The sequence below is a fragment of the Xenopus laevis genome, chromosome 3L (assembly GCF_017654675.1).
Source record: "Xenopus laevis strain J_2021 chromosome 3L, Xenopus_laevis_v10.1, whole genome shotgun sequence".
In the NCBI taxonomy this organism is placed as follows: domain Eukaryota; kingdom Metazoa; phylum Chordata; class Amphibia; order Anura; family Pipidae; genus Xenopus; species Xenopus laevis.
Genome location: NC_054375.1, coordinates 134,099,006 through 134,123,753, shown reverse-complemented (window position 1 = coordinate 134,123,753; position 24,748 = coordinate 134,099,006). Strand labels below are relative to the sequence as shown.

The 24,748-nt window shown below is 41.2% G+C and overlaps 1 protein-coding gene and 1 long non-coding RNA gene across 2 annotated transcripts; one reads left to right on the top strand and one right to left on the bottom strand.

Annotated features, from left to right (window-relative positions):
- Positions 1–1,344: 1,344 nt before the first annotated feature.
- Positions 1,345–2,777, bottom strand: LOC121401579. Its single transcript, XR_005966376.1, has 2 exons — positions 2,630–2,777; positions 1,345–1,842 (listed from the first exon to the last, which is right to left on the bottom strand). It is a non-coding gene; the product is annotated as an uncharacterized LOC121401579 (long non-coding RNA).
- A 588-nt stretch (positions 2,778–3,365) lies between these two features.
- On the top strand, positions 3,366–15,352 carry LOC108711580 (melanin-concentrating hormone receptor 1). Its single transcript, XM_018253458.2, has 3 exons — positions 3,366–3,773; positions 10,189–10,740; positions 14,597–15,352. Exons 1-3 carry the CDS (start codon positions 3,400–3,402, stop codon positions 14,811–14,813), a joined length of 1,143 nt encoding a protein of 380 aa, XP_018108947.1. The 5' UTR covers positions 3,366–3,399; the 3' UTR covers positions 14,814–15,352.
- Positions 15,353–24,748: the final 9,396 nt, after the last annotated feature.

Here is a 24,748-nt window from a genome sequence, read left to right as displayed (position 1 = left end):
ACATGTTCTGTAAGTTTTACTGGAAAATCTCAATAAAACATTTTACTAGAGGAGATCTAAAACAGCAAATGGTAGAAGAGAGGATAGAGAGTTATGGGTCCATGAAAGCAGATGGTGGAAAAGAAGAGAGGATAGAGAGTAAGGAGATCCATGAAAGCAGATGGTGGAAAAGAAGAGAGGATAGAGAGTCAGAAGATCCATGAAAGCAGATGTTGGAAAAGAAGAGAGTATAGAGATTAAGGAGATCCATGAAAGCAAATGATGGAAAAGAAGCGAGGATAGAGAGTAAGGAGATCCATGGAAGCAGATGGTGTAAAAGAAGAGAGGATAGAGAGTAAGGAGATCCATGAAAGAAGATGGTGGAAAAGAAGCGAGGATAGAGAGTAAGGAGATCCATGGAAGCAGATGGTGAAAAAGAAGAGAATATAGAGATTAAGGAGATCCATGAAAGCAGATGGTGGAAAAGAAGAGAGAATAGAGAGTCAGGAGATCCATGGAAGCAGATGGTGTAAAAGAAGAGAGGATAGAGAGTCATGAGATCCATGATTGCAGATGGTAGAAAAGAAGCGAGAATAGAGAGTAAGGAGATCCATGAAAGCAGATGGTGGAAAAGAAGAGAGAATAGAGAGTCAGGAGATCCATGGAAGCAGATGGTGTAAAAGAAGAGAGGATAGAGAGTCATGAGATCCATGATTGCAGATGGTGGAAAAGAAGAGAGTATAGAGAGTAAGGAGATCCATGAAAGCAGATGGTGGAAAAGAAGAGAGTATAGAGAGTCAGAAGATTCATGAAAGCAGATGGTGGAAAAGAAGAGAGTATAGAGATTATGGAGATCCATGATTGCAGATGGTGGAAAAGAAGCGAGAATAGAGAGTAAGGAGATCCATGAAAGCAGATGGTGTAAAAGAAGAGAGGATAGAGAGTCAGAAGATCCATGAAAGCAAATGGTGGAAAAGTAGTGAGGATAGAGAGTCAGGGGATCCATACAAACATATTATGGAAAAGTAGAGTTTAGGGAATCCATGTGGGGAAATGCAGTTGTCAAAATAGAGTAAAAAGAGCTACTTTAGGCATCTGAAAGAGTAAATGGTGACAAAGGATGGTGTAGTTGGTTGGATCTATGAGAGCAAATGGTGGCAGTACAAGATGGCATAGAATACCACTTCTGGGATCTGTGAGGGTAAATGGTGACAGTAGAAGATGGGGAAGAGTCAATTAGGGGATCTATAAAAGGAAACAGTTGCCTAGTAATGAGTATAGAGAGTGAGTGAGGAAATATAGGAAAGCAAACAGAGACAAAAAGGAAATAAACTATGGAATGAAGGAAGAAAAGAGTAAGAAAAACAAACTGCATACACTTTATTTACAAGAAAAAATATAGTACAAAGAACAACAGACAGGAAATAAGAAAAGATGGGGAGGGGGAGGAAAAAGAAGCTTAGGGGCTCAAAGCTCCAATATTTTTTCTTAGTGAATGTATATGAAGGGAGATGCACACAATGTTGTAATCTATGCCCCCAGGCACCTACAAACTGCATTTTATTTCACATTTGTTTACAGAAAGGCCGGCTATAAAACATATGTTGTCTTTTAAAAGAGTGATGTAAAATGATTAAGAAATGCCTGGGCAGTGAAACGCCAGCGACTAGCCCCCGTGCATTCTATTCAGCAAAGCGCCTTTTTATTGTCTTCGCTTCTCTCTATTTAAGAGCTTCATTCATCTGCATTTGTGTTCCTTTGAGCTGCCCTCTGGTAATAGCGCTGGGAGGTCTGTGAATGATGGTGAGCAATTTCCAGCAGTGGGATGCTAAAGATTTCACCGATTGCCTGTTCCTTTTGCTTCTAGAGAGAGAGAGAGAGAGAGAGAGAGAGAGAAGGGAAGAGATGATGGATTTACTAAGAGAGGGAGGATGTAGACGTGGAGAATAACCGTGAATTAGGAGTATATCATACCTATCATCTCCCTCTGCCTGCCTCTCCTGCTATTCCCCCTTTACCCCCTCTCTATCTTCCGTTTTTATTCTCACTGGCTTCCAATCAACAAGTCACATTAAATGTGAGAGGGAGCAGCAGACACTGACATTCACACACACACAAACAGTGCTGCAGGAGGTAAGGAGCTCGACCCGACCTGGTCTGTGTGTGACTGTATGTATGTACTGTATGCTCAGTGCTATCTCTTTATAAAGCAACTAACTCTAGAAATTGCATGAAAACTGTTGAGTGAATCTTATATCCTATGGTGAGCATAGCGGCAGATAATTGTGCCAAATCAAAGTGTTCCATTATGCAGTGTTAATGCAGTCAATGGAGTAATGCTGTGCAGTGCCAGTAGTTGGAATAATGCCCTGCTCCCTGCAGTATTTGCATCTATTGATGCAATATATATATATATATATATATATATATATATATATATATATATATATATATATATATATAGTGCAGCAGAAGTGATATACAAGCCTTCCATAGAACAGATGCCTCTGCAGATCCTCTGTCTGGAACAATATATATTACTATATATACACATGAATATTCTGAGCATAGCTATTGGTACATGTACAAGCATGTCATTGTATAAGCAGTACAGAGTATATTAATTCATATTTATGGTTCCTGCGTATACCTGTAGAGCAGTTTAGGTATAGTATATACCCCCATGGGCTGTTGCATGCAGGATGTTTCTTGAGCTCAAAGTAGAGGTTGCACTTTTGCAATGTGCCCGGTGCCAGAGGATAAGTAGTTTTTTTTTAACTCTTTCTTTTGTATGCAGCAGGTCTCGGAGGACTGCAACTAGAGGCTGCAGTTGCTACATGTCTGGTGGACAAGTGGAAGCTGCAGTTCCCAAACTACTGAAGGGCAGGTGGAAGCTGCACTTAAATGACTGACGAGCAAGCGAAGGATGTAGTTTCTCGACAACTGGAAGGAAGTGGAAATTGCATTTCCCCGAAGGACCGGAGCGCAAGCCAAGAGGCCGCAGTTGCTAAACGATTGGAGGGATTTGAACCGACGGACGGGGAGGAAGAGGATAGAAAGAGTGAGAGAGTTAGAAGAGACAGGCAGAAAGAATGTGAAGAATAGAAAAGGGCAGAGGGTGGGTTTATAGGGAACTGAGCAACAGAAGGGATAGAGAACAATAAATAAGGGAATAGGAAACGGGGTTGAATAAAGCCTGAGAGAAACAGGCAGGAGATAGCAGGAAGAATGAGGGGCTCACTTTGCATGTTTATATCATTATTATTCTAATGACTGATGAGCATTCTAAAGCTCTACAAATAGAATTGCAATACAGGAAATACATTTACAGGACAAAAGAAGCCCTGCAATCTATACGCTATGTGGGGAGGCAGTATATTCATTTCCTAGCAATTTACTATTCTCTGGTTTTATCAGCTAATGTCAGTCCCTAATGTGACTCCCTCCCTCCCTTGGATGCCCACAACTTTGCCACCCTCTCCAGCCTCACTGTCGCTTAGGAGTCCAGTCTGGGGGGTGGTGTATGGGGTGATCTGTGGCTGTGGGGTTCTGTGTAATGGGCTGGTCCTGGTCGTGCTGCTTAGCTGCAGGCACACTTTGGTATCTGACCTGTATGTGGTGAATCTGGCACTAGCCGACCTCTTGTCTTTGCTTGGCATGCCCCTACTTATTCACCAGCTCCTCCATGACAGAGGGTGGGTGTTTGGGGATCTCTTGTGCCGGGCGGTCACTGCTCTGGACCTCAACAACCAGATTACAGGAGTGGGAATCATCACAGCTCTCTGCGTGGACAGGTAAATATCTACTTCCATATGTGCTGTTTAGGTCTGCATTTACTGTATCTCTTCTGTTGCTGCTTAAAGGGGAAGTTAACCTTAAATTTAACTTTTTATATGTTGGAGATTATGGATTATTCCACTTTGCAACTGGTCTTTATATTTTTATTGTTTTTTATTATTATTTTCGTCTTAGCATTTAAAATACTATTTGAAAAAATGTATTCTTTGTGAGGCTATATTTGTATTATTACATTTTATTATCTTTATATAGCGGCCATTTCCTATTCATTTTCCATTCAAGCCAGTGCCTGGTTACTAGAATAACTAGAGCCCTAGCAACAAGATTTGAAACTGCAGAGCAGCAATTTAGAAACCCCCACAAAATAAAACATATAGACTATTTGCAAATAATTGATTATTAATGGTTTGGCAAGAGTGCCAGTGGCAATGGTCTGTGCCTATTTCAGTGCCATGAACTAGAGTTTAGCAGGCCTAGGAAGTATCCATACCTTTTAAAGGAGCAGCAACGCACAAGAAGAAATTGCTCAATGTGATTAATCAAAATGTGAGTTTAGAGCTTAATAAACGAAAACTCGGCCACGTTCTATGCATTCCTATGGGATTTTTAGAATTGCATTTCTTAGGTAAAAGTTAGAATTCACCATTTGATAAATGCAGTTCTAAAAATCCCATGGGAATGAATAGAAAGTGGATGAGTTCTTATTACCTGCTACACCTCCTTGATGGAGCACAAAACTGCTCTCTCTTCCCTCTCTGCCTTATACTCCTAGAGAGTCTATAACAATTATATTCCTGCTACTCACTAGCTTCACGGGGTCCCTGCTCCCCGACTTCCACACTAGAGGTTCAGGTCCCTCTAGGGCAAGCTGGCTTTGCTGGACCTTGGTGCACCCAGGCTCCCTGGAAAGATCTGTATGGGTCATAAACAAGGAGCCAAAGAAGAAGATCCACCCCTTCTCACTCACTATACCAAAGTGTGACAGGAAGTGGTCACAACACCTCTTGGCCAATAACTGGGATAGTAAATTACAACTAGCTACATGGGCATCTGCCCAGAAACTAGGGAGATCAGGAAGTGTAGGGACTTAAAGCCATAGGGGCACATCAACCCTATGGGTCCCTATATATACTATATATATATGTATATATATATATATATATATATATATATATATATATATATATATATATATATATATATATAGATGAATGAAGAAGCTCGCACTCTCAGGACTTATCACATCAAAAAAAGTGTTTATTCAAAAATAAAACGACTAACGTTTCGGCTCGCACTCAAGCCTTTCTCACTTTGAGAAAGGCTTGAGTGCGAGCCGAAACGTTAGTCGTTTTATTTTTGAATAAACACTTTTTTTGATGTGATAAGTCCTGAGAGAGCGAGCTTCTTCATTCATCTGTTTAATTTTTGCGCCTTTTGCACCCAGGCAATTTCGACCGCTTGACGTGTTGTGCCGGCTATATATATATATATATATATACTGTATATATAAGTTTTTTTACTGCAGAGTAATATATATATATAGTAGTATATATATATATATATTGACAATGAATACCTAGAAAGGAATAATAGTTGTTATCTTAGAATACTCTCTAAGGCTTCTGTAGTAGCTGCAACTAATAACTTGAATAGTAAAGCTAAGTTGTCATTTTAAAGCTATTGTCAATTAGGACTACACTGCAAGTCTTGGTACTTTACTGTTATCCAGGCTGCTTCTGCTGTAGATTTATGCAATGTACCAATATTTCCTTGCTATGAGGGGAGGTGGGTACTTGAGCATTCATAAAAAGAGAAAACACTTGATTAATAGATGGCCAACAGCCTGCAGACTAGTTAAATGTGTTGTTCACCTTTAAATAAACTTTTAGTATTATGTAGAGAGTGATATTCTGAGACAATTTGCAATTGTTTTTCATTTTCTATTATTTGTGGTTTTTGAGTTATTTAGCTTTTTATTTAGCAGCTCTCCAGTTTGCAATTTCAGAAATCTGGTTGCTAGGGTCCAAATTACCTGAGCAACCATGCATTGATTTGAATAAGAGACTGGAATATGAATAGGAGAGGCCTGGATAGACAGATGAGTAAAAAAAAAGTATCAAAGACAATACATTTGTAGCCTTACAGAGCATTTGTTTGTTAGATAGTGTAGGTGACCCCAATATGAAATCTAATATGAAATCTGGAAAGAGTCAGAAGACAAAAACTTAAAAAACTATATAAAAGAAATGAATGAAGGCCACAGGGGGTCACCATCTTGTAACATCTTTGCAAGACCAAGACTGTGCACATGCTCAGTGTGGTCTGGGCTGCTTAGGGATCGTCATAAATTATCAAAAAAGCATAAGTCAAATAATATCTGCCAGAAGCCAATACAGCAAGACTGATTAATAATCAGAATATACAGACTGCACTGGGTCCTGTGTTGTCATGTAATCTAATGTGGATTTTATAGTTTTTGTATTGTTTAATACAAACTTTCTCCAACTCTGCAGAAAAATAATCCTCCAAATAGAATCCCAGTTTAAATCTGACTCCACGATCTTTGTCCCTGCAGCTGGAGTTGGAAACAGTAAAGGGGATGTAAAGGCAAACTAAAATCCAATACAAATCTCTACACAGTCGTTGACTGCTCTACAGGGAAACAAACAAAGCTGCTTGAGTTCTGCATTGCTGGGAAGTAAGGCGGGGGCTCCCCCTGCTGTTCATACGTATTATTGTTTCCCTGCAGAGCAGTTAGGGACCGTCTGACAATTCCTATCCACAGCAGTAAATGAAGGGAGAATTTCACTGCATACAGTCAGGTTTCTTATAAAAACGGTACGCAGTTTCTTTTTTTTTTCATTGTTTTTTCTTTTTCATTAAAGAAAGTAAAAATGGGATTTTATTTTTTTGCATTTACATGCCTTTTAAGTAAATATTGCCCTTTTACTTCTATCCTGACCTGACAACTCTTTCTGTTAATTAGCTCATGTGACCTAACATGTATGGCAATTTTCTATTTATGATTACCCAATGGCACATACTACTAAAAAAGTATGTTATTATGAAAATGGTTTATTTACATGAAGCAGGGTTTTACATATGAGCTGTTTTATGCAATATATTTTTATAGAGACCTACATTGTTTGGAGGTATAGTCAGGGTTGGACTGGGGGGCCCAGGGCCCACTTGGACTAATGTGCAGGGCCCCCTCTGACCCCCCACCGCCCCCCTACTATGACGCACCAAGCGCACATGAATGAAGGTGCCTAAATCAATAGGTGCTGTGCGCATGTGCAAATGGCGCTGTCAAATCCAATCGGGAGAGGGGACTGGACCGGCAGGGACCCATTAAGAGTCGGGGCTCACCGGGTTTTTTCCCGGTTTCCCGCCGGGCCTGGGTATAGTTTTCCTTTAACATAGCACCCCACAACTCTTGCATTTGCCCCCCATAAAACTGAGCTTGTGCGTCTGCATCCCTATAGACTAAGACTGAAGGCTAGATTGATTTTTGTGAATACATATAACTGTGAAACAGTCGACAGAGCTTTAAACGCATCTCTTCTGTATAAATGTGACACACACACATTTCAATAGAGTTCTCGGCAGTGCAGAAACGGCATGAAAGAATTGAATACAATGGTGGCAATGGCTAATTTGGGTATTGCGGATACTGAGTCATTGTGCATACAGTGGAAATCAGGAGTGAGATATTGCTATATTAGGTTACATGCTATTTAGTAAAGACAGGCTAAAAATCAAGGAGGAGGAGTTGTCCTTTATGTGAAAGGCGACAACAACCAAAAAAAGCAACTTAATACAAGGTAGTGACACAAAAAGAGAGACCCTTTTAGTAGCCCTAGAAACAGGCGCAAAGTGGCAGAGGGGTATTATTACAGAGAAGAGCAAATATTTAGGGTGTTAATAGATATCATCACTACAGCACAATGGCAGTTTAAATGACCATTACATGTCGAGAGGGTTAAGAAGAGAGCTGTATTATATTGAGCTATATATAAAAAGAAATATACAGAGAGTTTGCCTGGCTGCAGTAACCCATAGCAACCTATCAGTTAATATTTACTGGTCTTTTGCAGTTAAAGGAAAACTAGACATTGCATAAAACAGCTCATATGTAAAACCCTGCTTAATGTAACTAAATCATTTTCATAATAATACCTGTATACTTTTTTAGTCGTTTGAGCCATCAGGTAATCCTAAATAGAAAATTGCCATTTTAAAAAATAAGGACAAACCATACATGTTAGGTCACATGAGCCAATTAACAGACAGAGTTCTGTCTTTTGCTTCCACACTTATCCCTGTTACAGTTAAAGCTGCAGTATTTCTGGTCAGGTGATCTCTGAGGCAGCACACAGACCATCACAAAATGGTGGTTCAAGGCAAGAGATGTAAAAGAGTAATATTTACTTAAATACCTGTATATAATACCAGTTTGGTAGGAGTCGTTAATATTCCACTTACTTTGATATAAACTATCTGTTGCTTAAATATACATTAAAGTTTTCCTTTAAGACTCATGAAGGCATATACCTGCCTTTGTGTGGAGGGTCTACATGACCTCCCCATGGTGCCTTAGATATACAGTACATGCCAACCATGTACAAGTCTGCATCCCAACTGGCAAAGAAAGGTATAAATACAAACACCAGCCCATGCTAAAGTTATAACCTAAATACCACAAGCTGACAATATGTGGTTAGAACTTAAGCATGGGCTGATGTTTGTTGGACCTGTGTTCCAGGCAATAGAGGAGCTGTGCACAACCCTTTCAGAATTAATAACCTCCTTATTTAATAAAATCATGTTCCCCTGCAGATTAAAGTATGAATCAATTTGTAAAGCCATTGATAGGCAACATGAATCCCTCTAGATCAGTGATCCTCAACCAGTGGTTCTGGAAGAACATGTTGCTCACCAACCCCTTGGATGTTGCTCTCAGTGGCCTTAAAAACAGGTGCTTATTTTTGATTCCAAGGCTTTGAGTTTTGGTTGAATAAAAACCAGGTGTTCTGTCAAATAGAGGCTCCTGTAGGCTGTCAGTCCACATAGGGACTACCAAATACCAAATCACAGCCCTTGTTTGGCATTTCATGCATTTGAATGTGACTCATGGGTAAAAAAAAGTTTGGGGACCCCTGCTCTAGATGATGTTACACTACAAGTTCTTTGGCTGTCAAAGGGGTGCTGGGAGTTGGGCTTCAACAAGATCTAGAGCAGTGATCTTAAAACAGCGAGGCTGGTCTTCCTAATGGGGCTCAGAGCAGATCAACCTGAAGACCATTTAAAGGAGAAGGAAAGCTACAGAAGCAGTTTATTGCCAACAGGTTAGCCACAATAGTACAAGCTATAACACTGTATTTATTCTGCAGAATGCTTTAACATATCTGAGTAAGCAGCCCTAGAAACCCTCTCTGTTTGTTTAGGATAGCAGCTGCCATATTAGCTTGGCATGCCATAATTTCCTGCCTCCTCACTTAGAGCTCTGAGCTCAGATTACAGCAGGGAGAGAGGAGCAAACTGAGCATGCTCAAGCCCTAGCCCTGAAGGTTTAAGCTGAAAACAGGAAGTCTGATACAGAAGCCCATGAGTACACAATAGAAGGACTCAGAGCAGCATTACTGGTGTATTTATATGGACCTCCCTGATAAAGCTTACTTAATTCTAACCTTTCCTTCTCCTTTAAAGGAAAACTATACCCCCCAAACAATGTAGGTCTCTATAAAAAGATATTGCATAAAACAGCTAATATGTAAAATCCTGCTTCATGTAAATAAACCATTTTCATAAAAATATACTTTTCTAGTAGTATGTGTCATTGGGTAATCATAAATAGAAAATTGCCATTTTAAAAAATAAGGGCCGCCCCCTGGGATCATAGGATTCACTGTACTCACAAACATACCAACAAACCATACATGTTAGGTCACATGAGCCAATTAACAGACAGAGTTGTGTCTTTTGCTTCCACACTTCCAGTTACAGTTAGAGCTGCAGTATTTCTGTTCAGGTGATCTCTGAGGCAGCACACAGACCATCACAAAATGGTGGCTCAAGGCAAGAGATGTAAAAGGGCAATATTTACTTAAATATATATTCCAGTTTGGTAAGATACTTTAATAAGCCACTTAATATGATATGAACTATCTGTTGCTTAAGTGTTCATTTTGGGGGTATAGTTTTCCTTTAAGGTAAGAATTGGGAAAACATACTATTTACTGATACACCAGAAAGCCCCACTTGAAGATCAGCTGAGCTCAAAACTCAGTCACAGTCAAGAAACAGCGCTATGTTTCCATCTGATTTTCAGTTTAATATCACTGTACATAGTTATGTGGAATGTGTGTTCCCTTTCAGTCTATCCTTTCCCTCAATCCTGTCTCTCAACAGGTATGTGGCGGTTGTGCATTCGGCTACTATGGGTCAGCGTCGGAGTGTGAGATGCACGTGGCTGGTGACTGGCTGTGTCTGGGTTTGCTCCCTGCTCCTCAGTACGCCGGCTCTCCTATACTCTGGGGTGCGATGGGGTGAAGGTGTGGCCCTGTGTGTGTTGGACCTTCCTGGAGCTCCACTGTCCTTGTACTGGTACACACTGGTGCACAGTCTACTGACGTTTCTCCTTCCATTGTCAGTTATAGTGGTGCTCTACTCACTCACCCTGCACCACCTTTCCCGAGTTATGAAGAGAGTCCAGCGGGCTCCATCTCAGCGCAGCCGCCGGGTAACCCGCATGGCACTGGCCATTGTGGCTGCCTTTCTTTTGTGCTGGGCCCCATTCCATGCTGTGCAGCTGCTCAATCTGATCTCCACTGGGCCACCCTCCAACTCAGCTTTCTACCTCAACCAGGCAGCAATATGCCTGGGATATGCACACAGTTGTGTCAGCCCCCTGCTTGTTATCTGCTGTACTGAGGGCTTCCGGGAGCGGCTGCCGCATGCACGGTATGTATTTCATATACTACTTCAAGTAGGGCTTCCATGAGAAACAATTCTTTTCTAGAAGGGCCATAACATTTGAGGCCCCCTGTGCCATACTGAACAAAACTAAAAATAGTTTTATTGGATCCTGAAACATCTATTTTACCATTTCACCCCGGTATCAACTTGTTTACATATCCAGTAAATCTGTGAAGGTTTTAGCATTCTGCTTGTCATATGATGTTATTGTGTTTAATTGCACTGACATTAATAATATCCCAGAACTTTCACATGTCATGTCATATTTTTGTCAAGAAAGCGTGCGACCTACATCACAATGATGCTAATAACCCTAAACGAGCTTTTGATTGCTAAGCATGTGTACAGTAAGCTGCAGGCATTGTCATGGCCAGAGATGAGAATAAAGATATTAGGCCACAGGGATCATTAGGTAAAGATGACCATACATCTAAAGATCCACTCTTCTGGCGAGCTTCAGGGCCAAAACAATCAGAGTCTATGAAGGTGTGGCAACCTTATAGTTGAAAAGACTTAAAGGAGAACTAAAGAAGTAGCTAAAAATGTTTTACATTATGTTTTGTGCTTCTGTACCAGCCCAAGGCAACCACAGCCCTTTAGCAGTAAAGATGTGTCTCCAAAGATGCCCCAGTAGCTCCCCATATTCTTTTCTGCTGATTCACTGCACATGCTCTGTGCTGCTGTCACTTACTGAGCTTAGGGACCCACTCACAATATGCAGTACTCATAGAATAGAAATGTCACAATATAAGGCAGATTGTAAATAATTCAGATTATTGGTATGTGGCAGCACAATTAGAATCAGAATCAGTCCTATAGCATCAGCTTGAATTACAAACAAACCTCATTTTCTGCTTCATAATTTGCAATGACCCCTAAGCTTCTCAACTGCTCAATGCACACTGAGCATGTGCGTGTCGCTGACACTCCTAAAAAAATCCAAGATTGGAAACTCCCGTAACATATTTAAAGGCCTGGATCATTACTTCTATAGAGATGCTGAACCTTTAAGCTGGTCCAATAAGTTCAGTATATAAAATATGTAATTTCTAGTCATATTCATTTGTAGGGTTTAGTTCTCCTTTAAGCTCCTTATCAGGAGAGCTCTGCCTCTGCTTCTTGTCAAAATCACCTGAGACTGGAAAACCGTAGAGTTTTTTTCTGCGACAGGTGTATAAGCTGATCCAGGTGGTCAATATAGTACTATCAGATGGGGCATAAAGGAAAAGAAATCATATAAATGAATCCTGCCTGAAAATATCTGACCGTTGATGTCACCTTAGTTTTTGATACTGTCGCATCACTGGCAAGGACGCAAATACAGAAGAACCATCAAAACGTTGCACTTTCAGAGCCCAGTGAACGGGTGACACTGGGAGAGACGGCAGTTTAGGGTTGGACAGGCTTACAGGAGTTAACGCTGAACCATCCTACCTGCAGCTTAGGGGAAAATGAGGAAAAGAGGCCTTTATAGTCTTTTCTTTTGTAAAAAAAAACGCTTGGTTGCAAAATTCCTATCATGAAAATAAAAATTTAATATTAGCTTCGGCATACTAAAATAAGAAACTTTCTAAATACAATCAATTAAATATTCTGTACTGTTTCTGAAATAATCAAGTCATTCAGCATCTGTTTCTCTTCATTCAGCAGTTGGGTGTCAAATATTCAGTTAGATCCAATATATCTAAAGGTGTCCATACACGGGCCGATAAAATCTGCCGACAGCCCTCCGACGGGCTTCCCCGATCGAGATCTGGCCGAAGTCAGCCAGATCTCGATCGGATGGGACAAAAAATCCCGTCGGATCGCGGCCGCATCTGTTCGATGATGCGGTCCCGCGATCCGACCCCTGTTCCCCTGTGTTAGGGCCCACGATCAAGGTGGGCATATCGGAGAGAGATCCGCTCGTTTGGTGACATCGCCAAACGAGCAGATCTCTCCGTGTATGGCCACCTTTATACAGGGTCTCCTTTTGCCTAAAAGATGTATTAGAACTCACTCTATTAAAATCACCAGACATCATGTCTCTCTACATGCAGGATTTGTGCAAAAGTCAGTGATTTTGTTTGTACTGGAATCAGTTATTTGAGTGAGCTCTAATTCATCTTTTAGGCAAAAGGAGCCCCCCCATAAGATATATTGGATCTAACTGTCAATTTATATCTGAAACCAAACTGCTGCATGAAGACAAAATGAAGAGAAACAGATGCTGAGAGAGGGATAGTGAATATAAACTTGATTATTTCAGAAATGGTACAGCATATTTAATTGATTCTATTTAGAAAGTTTCTTATTTCAGTATGAGGAAGCTTATATAAAATTTTAGTTTTCGCGATAATTCCCCTTTAAGGATATACTTTCCTGTATATTTTTTTTAACAGCCTTAGTTGCCCTTTTATCTGGCAATATTTTAAAATGCTAATATCTTTGGCAAGTACATCTCCCATGATGAAACACTGACATGCACCGAGGTGTTATTACTGCATATAAGCCACTGGTTACTATGTCTTCCCTTCCAGCCAATTAAACCACGTTCAGCTCTCAGCTTTATGCCTCTAAGGTGATATCTACACGGAATGTTCTACTGCAAATAGATCTAATCAGCAACTGGTTTAAAAATCTAGTAGAATGGGGGGGGGGGGATAAGCTGAGAAATAGCTCTGAGCAAGCAGTGTTTATGGTTCAGTGATGAATAACACAAAATGGAATTCTTCTGCAGAGGAAATGCTGTGTTTATTGTGGTACAAGAGGGAAGAGATGGAAGCAGGTATTCTGAGACGGGGAGGATGTAACCAACTGCTTTAAATAATAGAATGGGATTTCAATTAAACTTATGATAAGCAAAATAATGTCCTTTAAAGGAGAAGGAAAGCTACCAAGGCAGTTTATTGTCAATAGATTAGCCACAACAGTCCAAGCTAAAACAATATTTATATAATTTAGAATGCTTGAGTAAACAGCTCTAGACACTATCTCTGTTTATTTAGGACAGCAGATGCCATATTAGCCAGCTATGACATCACTTCCCTGCTCTCTCATATCTCTGAGCTCAGATTACAGCAGGGAGGGGAGGAGGGAGGGGGAGAGAGGAGCAAACTGAGCATGCTCAAGCCTTAGCCCTGCAGGTTTAAGCTGAAAACAGTAAGTCTGATACAGAAGCCCATGTGTACACAATAGAAGGAAAGACATGCTGTGTTTCTTTTGACAGAAGACTCAGAGCAGCATTACTTTGAGGGTTTACTGGTGTATTTATATAGACTTTTCTGATAAGGCTTACTTAATTTTAACCTTTCCTTCTCCTTTAATTAAATTATATGTCAGGCTGTATCAGATTATAGAACTGTGGTCAGCAAGTGGTAATATAAATATGTGTATGTGTATATATATATATAGTGAGAGAGAGGGAGAGAGAGAGTGTTAACATTTAGTATGTTATAGAATTGCTAATTCTAAGCAACTTTCAATTGGTCTTCATTTTTTTAAATATTTGCCTTCTTCCTCTGACCCTTTGCAGCTTTCAAATGGGGGTCACTGACCCATCTTAAAAACATATACTCTGTAAGCCTATGAAATTATTGCTAATTTTTATTACTCATCTTTCTATTCGGACCCTCCTCTATTCATACTCCAATGCATGGTTGCTAGGGTAATTTAGAGAGAAACTGGGGAGCTGTTGAATAAAAAGATAAATAACTCAAAAACCTCAAATAATAAAAAATGAAAACCAATTGCAAAACGTCTCAGAATATCGCTTTCTACATCATACTTAAAGTTAACTCAAAGGTGAACAACCCCTTTAATGATAATAATCACATTAATGCCTTTATTTCTACTCTGGAAGGTGCTGTCAATTTCTCTTCCGCCGCTGGGCTGGGTTCTGGCCCGTATCTGCCTATCCTCCACAGGGCCCCAATTCTGCTATCAACAGCCCTCCTGCGAGTGGGATTTGTGCCCCCCAGCACCGGCGAAGGACTATCAGCTTGGAGACACCTCCGTTCTCTGTTACTGAAAACACCAGACTGAGCCCTGGCATACGGGATGAAAGCAGTATTCTGTGAGCCCCTGTCCGTACAACTTAAAAGTCACATTTGTAAAATGTCCCGTTGGGTGGCCTTTACTATTTACATCTGCTGTAAAATGAGCAGGATTGAGGGAAAACCAGAAGGACATGGAGATATGGAGTGACTGGCTGCTCTCGGCAGGTTTCCATCACTTGGAGTTATTTGTTATGATACAGGTTCAACATCTTCCATTTGGTATTATTACCCTATTACAGACAGTTGGGGATTGTACTGATCATTAAAAAAAGTCTGCATAGCAGTCTGAATATATATTCTCTTTATTATCAATAAGCCGTATGCAAAAAAAAGGAAAGAAAATGAAGAAAAAGAAGAATTCTATAGTATTATACTGGTGAAAACCTTTTGTATTCAGTATCTTTCTCATTATTCCAATGCTTCAGAGCCGTCTCTTGTTGTCCTGTTATATTTTACCGGTTATGTATCATACACTTTTAGAGACATAAATGATCTGTATGGTGGATGGCAGCCATGTTGTTATCAGCTGACCTCAAATTAAAAAGATTATTTTAGTTGTGCCTTTGAGTGAAGAAAGAGTATTTCATCCTAGGTGCAAAAAGGCACCCGTTGCATGTAGCTGAAGTTTCCATTTAAGGTCAAGAAATAATTTCCACTGGGACTAGTGAAAATGTGTCCAGGTATGATCTGAAAACAGCTGTTATATGGGATTTCCACCCAATAAATGTTTTTGCACTCACAGGTAGAAGTATGACTTGCAGTTCCCTGATGGCTGGTGCTAGCAAGGGTTACCGGGCAAAGCTTTAGTATCAGTATAACTGGCAACTTCTGCACACTACTGGTTATCTATTAAAGTCTTAATACCAAAAACTCGAAAAAAATACATTTTGAAAAAAAAACTAGAATTTTTCCGAATTTATTATACCCAGATGATGGAAAAAGTCTGAATCCGGCATCTCGGATCTGCCAAGGTTGTATATATTTTGTGGTTCTCAGGCTCCGGCCCATGGTAATACCATTGAGCACCACGGAGAGATCTTCTTTCTTCATCTTCACGCGGTTGCGCATACACAGTAGAACGAAAAGCCTAACTTTAACTTTAAGAAGTCGGCTATTTAGTTCTACTGCACATGCGTTTGCCATGGGAAATTTGAAGAAAGAAGAAGCCGGAAGAGGATCGCTCAGTGGTGCTCGCTAGAAAAACCCCAGGCCGGTGCAGTTTTCTGCTGATAGGAGCACCGGCCCGGTGTTTCAGGTAAGTCAATACATTCCCTTGGGGGTGCCTAACTTTTTGCAACAAGCCTTTCATTCTCCTTTAAAACCGAACACATATGGAATCCACAGCCTTCATGGCAAATTAGCGATTCATTTAGATGAATTAGCATGGCTGCACATAAATCAGTTCAGTTTGCATCATGCATCTAAATGAATTGCTAATTTGCCATGCAGGCTGTGGATTTCATATGTGTTCGGTTATAAAGGGGCGAGGTTGAACCCTAGATTGCTGAAATTATAAAGCAGCTGAGTAAAAAGCTAAATAACTCAAAAAACACAAATAATACAAAATGAAAACCAATTGGCAATTGTCTCAGAATATCCCTCTCTACATCATACTAAAAGTTAACCCAAAGGTGAACAACCCCTTTAAACATAATCATCAAACCAACCGCAGGCCCAACTGGGTCACTAGAGTTTGTGGTCCGTAGCGTGGATAGCCACACTGTCAACAGTTCTGTGCGATGTTCACACTGGTCTCCAACAACTACTTCAATCAGGAAGACCAATAGTCTCTGTCCAAAGATGAACATAACAATGTACCATATAAGGAAAAATTTGCATGAATTTTCTGTTTGATGGGTATGAGAAAAAAACCCAACGTCTCTCACACACAGGTTTATAATGAAAGTAAAAATTGGGTTAGTTGCTATGGGATACTGGACCATGCAACATTTGCCCATGTTACAATATAACGCTCTGGTTTCTGGCTAGGGTTCAGGGATTGTTGGGACAAAGATGTAGAAAAGTGTCCTCCTGTTCAGTGTTAGAGGATGAAGCTGAGCCCTGGCAGTCAGGAGGCTCCCTGTGTTCACATAGAAATGCCTCATGCCTGTCACAGCTAAGCATTGGAAACTTGTAGGACACTGAACATAGCTCGGCCTCTTCCTCAGCACAGCTTCAGGCTACTACTATGTCAGGAACCCAGTACTAGCAGGAACTCAAGTGAAAATAAATGGACATTGATCCATGCGATAGATTTTAAATGAAAGCCGCTGTTATACTGTGTTTACCTCTAAATGTTCATGAAAGCCACGGTTTTCGTTCCTGTGGATTTTCCAGCTTGTTGAAGCGACAAAATGAGATTTAAAGCAGAATCTGTACTATGTCCTCGTTGATCATAGCTCTTGTATCTGGTTAAGAAAAAAAATATTAGTTACATATTCTTGTTTATTGAAAATACCTTCCCTGTAAACCCACAATCTGCAATCTTTTCCTATTCTTTGCGTGAAAAGGTGGTGTTTGTAAAGCAGTCACATCCCTCTGGTGATACAGATCTCCAGTAATCCTACCTTCTCCCTCATCCCCATGCTAATTGCTGCCTCTGCTTCACACTGAATTTTTCATTGTTATTACACGGGTAAGTGGCTATTCTAGTAGTGTTTGGGTTATGGAATACAGTGGGGCTCATTTCAATAAACTGGGCAAATATGCACCTGGGCAGTAATCCATGGCAACCAATTAGATGCTTGCTTTCATTGTATTACTTGCAGCTGACTGAAAAATGCTGATCACTGATTGGTTGCTATGGGTTACTGCCTAGGTGCAGATTTTCCCAGTGTGAGCCCTACTGTGTATTCTATGCCAACTGTGCTACTACTTCCATTCATCTATGACTTCCAGCCCTAATAATTAAATTGGTCTCCTATTTACTTGGTGCTATTGATGAAACCTACTAAGGGTAAGGGCACACCAGGTGACAAATCTCCTCTTCTTCAGGGTGACTAAACTCCCCGAACTGCCTCCCCGCCGGCTAGAATGAAAATTGCCGGCGGCATGGCACTCGGAGCGTGTGGTTTTCCAAAGTCATCCAAAGTTTCCTCGTGAGGCAATTTCGGGTGACATCGGAAAGCGAATCGCTCTGAGTGCCATCCCACCGGCGAGTTCCATTTTAGCCGGCAGGAAGGCAGTTCGGGGAGATTATTCACCCGAAGAAGAGGAGATTTGTCGCCGGGCGACTAATCTCCCTGAATCTGCCTGTGTGCCCTGACCCTTAAAGTACCCTGGAGTTACCGACAGGTCAAGGCTGTCCAGAAACATGTATGGAAGCAAATACCTTACTGTATAGGGTCAATGCATACTCAATTTTGCTTTGTGCTTGTGCTTATACGAACTTTTTCAAAGGGTAACACGTCTGTAAATCCAGTACTATACTCCGTATTACCTTTGGATCAAGAATATTGCTTTTTGCACAAGTCTGGTGGGCTCCAACTCCCTGCACCCCCTGCATTTTTAAACAATAGTGAATTGTTAATTTGCTGGCTCTTAAACCAATCATTAGGGGGTTATTGTAAGACACAGACTCACAATGTTACTTCTCTCGATGATACTTGCAAGGCATTGCTTACACCTAGTGGATACTACTCGAAAATGTCCAAAGATCTCATAATGGAATTTCTCAATCCCTAAGTGAGTCCCTACTCCGAGGGTACTAACCCTTTTGCTCTCCTCCTTGGTGCCTCAGGCTACTCAACTAACTACCCTTAGCATATACCAGCCTATAATGAACTATAACAGCATTTAATCTCATTCTAGCTTCTGTCCTACTGATGCCTCCTACCACAGGCTCTTCAGCACCATCTACCCACTCCAACAGGCAAATGGGCTCCAAAAAGAGACAAAACCATATGGAGAATCTCATTTAAAAGGAGAATTCAACCCTAACATTTGAAAAACCCTACCCCCTTACCCTACATAGGGTCACATCGGGGACCATCCACCAATGAGCATAGACTAGCTCCAACGTGCCCTTGGAGTGACAGGGGAATTATGTAGACACCTGTTAACGTGGAGCGCTCACCTCACTGATACACACTTCTTGTAGTGTCAGGCGCTGGACTGGAGGACCCACTCCTGTCGCTGGGTCATAACAATATGTAAAAAGGAACCAGCAGCACTCTGTGTTTAAGTTGCAAAAGTGCACCAAAAATTTATTAAGCCCACATCAAACAATTAGGCAACGTTTCGGGCCCACCTGTCCCTTTATCAAGCCATGTGTTACACCATGTCCAATCCTTTTAAAGTGAGAGCAAGGGGTGTGAGAGTCCATGCTCCACCCTTTCCTCGTGACATCACCGGGATGTTATATACAATCAGTGAAAAAAAAGTAATAGTCCAGTGAAAAATTAATTTGGTCATGTGACTTGTGCCTGCACTTTAGGAGAGAAATGCTTTCTGGCAGGCTGCTGTTTTTCCTTCTCAATGTAACTGAATGTGTCTCAGTGGGACATGGGTTTTTACTATTGAGTGTTGTTCTTAGATCTACCAGGCAGCTGTTATCTTGTGTTAGGGAGCTGTTATCTGGTTACCTTTTTGTTTGGCTTCTGGGGTGGGGGGAAAGGGAGGGGGTGGTATCACTCCAACTTGCAGTACAGCAGTAAAGAGTGACTGAAGTTTATCAGAGCACAAGTCACATGACTTGGGGCAGCTAGGAAATTGACAAAATGTCTAGCCCCATGTCAGATTTCAAAATTGAATATAAAAAAATGTGTTTGCTCTTTTGAGAAATGGATTTCAGTGCAGAATTCTGTTGGAGCAGCACTATTAACTGATTCATTTTGAAAACAATTTTTTTTCCCATGACAGTATCCCTTTAAGCATTAGGAGTCTATCCCCCCTCTTCTTGGTATTTCCACAGAGTCAATCACCTGAAATTTAAGTTGACTAACAGAGTGTCGGGCTGTATGGAAGTGTGCAGGGACTGGTAATGCGGTTAATTCCCTGCGAATGGTAGACTTGTGTTTGGAGATACGATCCCGTATCTTTTGTGTAGTTTCCCCCACATATAGTAAGCCACACGGGCATTTCAACAGATAGATTACATATGAAGATTCACAGGTAAAGTATTTCTTTATCTCATATTTGTTCCCTCTGTGTGGATGATAGAAAACATTGCCTTTTGTAACCGAATTGCATTGAGTACAGTGCAAACAAGGAAAGGTGCCAAATTTTGGATTTTGCAAAAACAACTGTTTACAAGAAGTTTTACCTCCGATATCTGCTTTCACCAATTGGTCCTTTAGGTTCCTTCCCCGTTTGTATGCTAGCATGGGTACCTGTTGGAAAGCCGGTATATTCGAATGGCATGACTGTAAAATGTGCCAGTGTCGGCGGATAATATTACCTACATGTCTGCTAGCTGTAGTGTATTTACTTACTGGGCATCCCTTTTGGTAGGGGATAGTAAATCATCCCTGCTTTTATTTAGCATTTTTCTTTGACTTGTTTCAAGTACTTCCCGGGGATAACCTCTCTCACTGAATTGCAACGTCATTTCCACGGTTTCCTTCTGTAAATCAGTGTCATTATTAACTATACGTTTCAACCTTGTGTATTGGGTCAATGGTAATGAATCCCTTAGTGGTTTAGGATTAAAACTGGTATAGTGTAATAGACTGTTTTTATCAGTTGTTTTTCTAAACAAATTGGTCTTGAGTTGTGTACCCACTCTTATGTAGAGCATACATAAATTTGGGTAGAAAAATCATTTTAAAGATGTTAATTCTACCTGGGAGAGAGAGAGGTAAGTCCTGCCATATACCTACTTTGTTGGTTAATGTCTGCACTTTCGGGTACAAGTTTAATTGTTCATACCAATCCAGATCTTTATGTATTGTTACGTCTAGGTATTTAAATGAGGTCACCACCTGAAGACGTGATATACAGTCGGGGTTGCCTGAGGGGAGAGGGTCTATAGGGAAGATGACCAACTTAGAGCGATTAATATTAAGTCCCGAGTACCAACCAAATTCAGTAAAACCATAAGGAGGTTCTCCAGGGCCTGGTGTGAGTTTCATCCAGTAGACAGCACTCCCTTTTCGATAAAACCGTCTTTATTCTTATTTGGACAGCAACATCATGCAACGTTTCGAGTGGCACTCCACTCTTTGTCAAGTATAAATCACCATGTTAACAGTGCCCCCTGGTGTTATCACACAGTCTCCCCCACGTCTCTTTCTTGAGACTGTATCTAATATTTGAAACCGAAGTTGACTTATAGTGTGACCACTTTCATTAAAGTGCTTAGCTAATGGCTGGTTCAATCTATTTCTAATCGCCGATTTATGTTCAGTAAGCCTGTCGCGTATACATCGAATGGTTTTTCCCACGTAAATTTTCCCACAGGGGCACTTAATACTATACACACATAAGTGGATGCACAGATAAAGAACCCCCTAATGGGAATACGTGTACCTCTCAGTGGATGATAGATCCATTCACCCTTTAGGACATTATTACAGTGGCTACATCCACAGCACGGAAACGTCCCATTTTTTCTTGGTGCTAGTACGGTTTGTTCATATTTTGTGGAAGGGCCCAAATCTGCCTTAACCAATTGTGTCCCTATTGTTTCAGCCCTTGTATAGGACATCACTGGTGGGGATTTAAAGATATCCTTATCTGGAAAGTTCCTAGTTAGAAGACTCCACTCCTTACGTATAATCCTCGAGATTTCTCCACTTAACATATTATACTGATTAACAAATGGAATCCTTTTAAAGTTTTGCTTACTTTTTTTACTTATAGTTATTGGAATAGGCTACTAGACGTGCACCCAATTATCAAATTTGGGCAGAAAAGTAAGTGCGGTCTGATTTGCGTTTTTACCTGGTGTGAGTTTGCCAGGTACAGCAGCATATAATCTGCATATCAAGATAATTTTTTCTGTTAAAATCCCTAGTCGCAAGCCCTCTATCCCCTCATTTGTCCTTTTATGAATGGCCAATGGTTCAATAGCCAAGGCAAAGAGCATTGGGGAGAGAGGACACCCTTGACATGAGCCTCTCTCTAGAGATACACTCTCGGTTAACCTTCCATTCACCATGATCTTAGCTCGAGGATGAGCGTAGAGAAACTGCACCCCCTGTCTAAATTTGGGGCCAAATTTTTAGCAGGCCAAAACTTCCCAGAGGTATTGCCATCAAACTGTGTCAAAGGCTTTTGCTGTGTCCAGTGACACTACAATTCTACACCCAGAGTTGTCATGCTGAGTAGCTAAATTGGTAAATAGGGCCTAATATTAATATCTGTGGCCTTAGAGGGCATGAAATCTGTCTGATCCAGGTGAATTAGCTCTGATACCAAAGATTTAAATCTGCTAGCTAGAATTTTAGTAAAAAGTTTTACATCAGAGTTTAGTAGTGAGATAGGTCGGTATGATTCACAATGATCGGACGCTCGCCTGTTTTCAGGATCGGTGTGACATATGCATCATAGCAAGAATCCAGCAGTGTACCAAGTCTGCCAGACCCATTAAACAGCTCTACCAGTCTAAGTGCTAGAAAGTCCATATATTTCTTGTACCATTCTATGGGAATCCCGTCGGGTCCGAGAGTTTTGCCTGCGGGAAATGCATTAATTGGATCTTTAACTTCATCCACTGTGATATTGTTATCCAACACTGTTGCTAGGTCCTGCACTGCTGGGAAATCAATATTATTTAAATAATCAGTAAGTCCCTACAGTGTAGCATCAATGGGTATCTGATATGTCAACTGAGAGTACTGCCGAAACATCTGGGCTGGGTCTGTGAATGTATTTGTTCCCTTAGTGACACTATGTATTACAGTTCTAGGCACATCATCCCTAGCTAATAGGGCCAAGAGTTTCCCATTTTTGTCCCCTTTATCGTACCAAGCAGCCGTCTTATATAGTTCAAGCTGTGTATAGTTCTCTGTTCGGAGCAAATCAATGTCTCTTTGTGCTATCTGTATGGACTGTTTAGTTTCATCAGATTGTGTCAGCACTAAATCAGCCTCCTCCCTGGCAAACACATTCTGTGCAAGAGAGAGAGCTTGCTCAATAAAGGGCTGCCTTTATTACGGAGATGTAGGTACCTCTGACAAAGGCCTTCACCATATCCCATACTACTTGGTTATCTGAGGTGCCTTGGTTTACCTCCCTGTATAGTGTTAACTGGAGAAGGAATTGTTCATCTACGTTGCAGTTATTTATCCATTTTGGAGGAAGTCTCTATTGGCCCATGGAAGTGTGAGGGAACCTACCTATAGATACTAGCAGAGGGGCATGGTCAGAGCACATCCTGGTGAGGTACTCTATGGTGTCTACATATTGCAATATATCCCGAGCCCAAACACAAATCAATATGAGACATTGCAGCTGAGGCCACTCTAGCAAGAGTATTGTTTGAGCTGGGGGTGCTTCCACCTCCAGATGTCTTTGAGCCCAGTGGCCTCCACCCAACTGGAAAAAATTCAAGTGTCATGTGTAGAGGTGTGCAGCCTATCCAGTGCCGGGTCTATTACCAGATTAAAATCGCCCGCCCATATTATTGGAAAATTGCCTAGGTCAGCTACCTTCTGTAGTACTACCTACTATTTGTCCTTTTAGAATTATATATCTGCCTCCTCTGTCCGTAATCAGTGTCTCAAAGTTAAAATTCAAGGATTCTCTAACTAGTACAGCAACCCCCCGGGAGTAGCTAGAAAATTCTGCATGGTAGGCTCGGGAGACCCAGTTGCGCCTGAGGGCCCGGACTCTCTGCCCGATAAGGTGGGTCTCCTGTATCAATATAAGGTCTTCCTCGGATTTGCTAGCAATATCTAAAATCACAGATCTTTTAACTTTGTCAATAATCCCCTGCACATTCCAGGATAACAGTTTAAATCCATGTTGAGCCATATATAGTCATTAAAGATATCAGTAGACCATACAGCCGAGGGGTTGCTAAGGAGCATTCGCCCGTGTATGGTGGAAGTACTTCCAGTAGAAATGTGTGGTGTTGAAAAGGGTTCAGGCTCCGCAGCAGAACCCCAAGGGACAGCAGCCCTCTACGATCCTCACCCCAGTCATTGTACACTATAAAGCCTTGCCTCATTAAGTTAGGGATGAAAAGAGATGAAAAGTCATAACAGTTGAACCCCAACAATACCCTTCCCACCCGGCATCCTCCACATAATCTGGAGACACATCTTCCCAAAACAGAGTTTAACCCAACAGGGGAATAGCAAAAAAAAACAAGCAAAAGTATAACAATTATATAGGGATGTTGTACATAGTCTATTGCACCAACTCTGCATCTGCTAAAATTACTGAAAGGAAGTATGTCACTGTTTAGTGTAGGGAGTTGTACTCACCGATCCTCCAAGAACAGAAACATCAGGCTCAATTGGCTCATTCCCTGCAGAGCTATCCAGCAGGGGTTACCTGCAAGTTACATAGTTATGCTCCAGTGGTCCAACATCTGTCTCAAGTACCAAAGAAAGTAAAGTTTGGCTAGTTGACAGACCCACAAAGTCCCGAAGTATCTCAGTATTTTGTTGCATTATAAGATTGGAGTGTATACATCCTGAGAGCATGTAACTGCTGGCAATGAAGGGAAAGTCAATGAGACCATGTTTTCTCCAGGGATCCAGCAAATTCCACCCTAGCGTTACTGCACCGTAGCATTGCTCTCACAGAGGTCTCGGGGGCATCGCTGGCCTCTGTTCCAACCAATCCAGAGCCTGTTCCGGTTAATCTAAGCCGAGGTCTCAAAGCTTGTGTTTAACTCCCATGTATTAGCTTCATTTTTTTTGCACTGTAGATGAGTCGGGGGAAAGGGAGATCCGAGCACCCTCATAGTGTAATTCTCCCTTCTTTCTGGCCTCTCTTAGGGCAGCATCTCTGTCCCTGTAGTTAAGCAATTTAATCAGGAATGCCCGCAGTGATGCACCAGGAGG

Coding starts and splice junctions, on each gene's coding strand:
- LOC108711580 (XM_018253458.2), top strand. CDS start 3,400: ATGTCAGTCCCTAATGTGACTCCCTCCCTCCCTTGGATGCCCACAACT. Junction 3,774..10,188: donor ACAGCTCTCTGCGTGGACAG/GTAAATATCTAC, acceptor GTCTCTCAACAG/GTATGTGGCGGTTGTGCATT. Junction 10,741..14,596: donor GAGCGGCTGCCGCATGCACG/GTATGTATTTCA, acceptor CTACTCTGGAAG/GTGCTGTCAATTTCTCTTCC.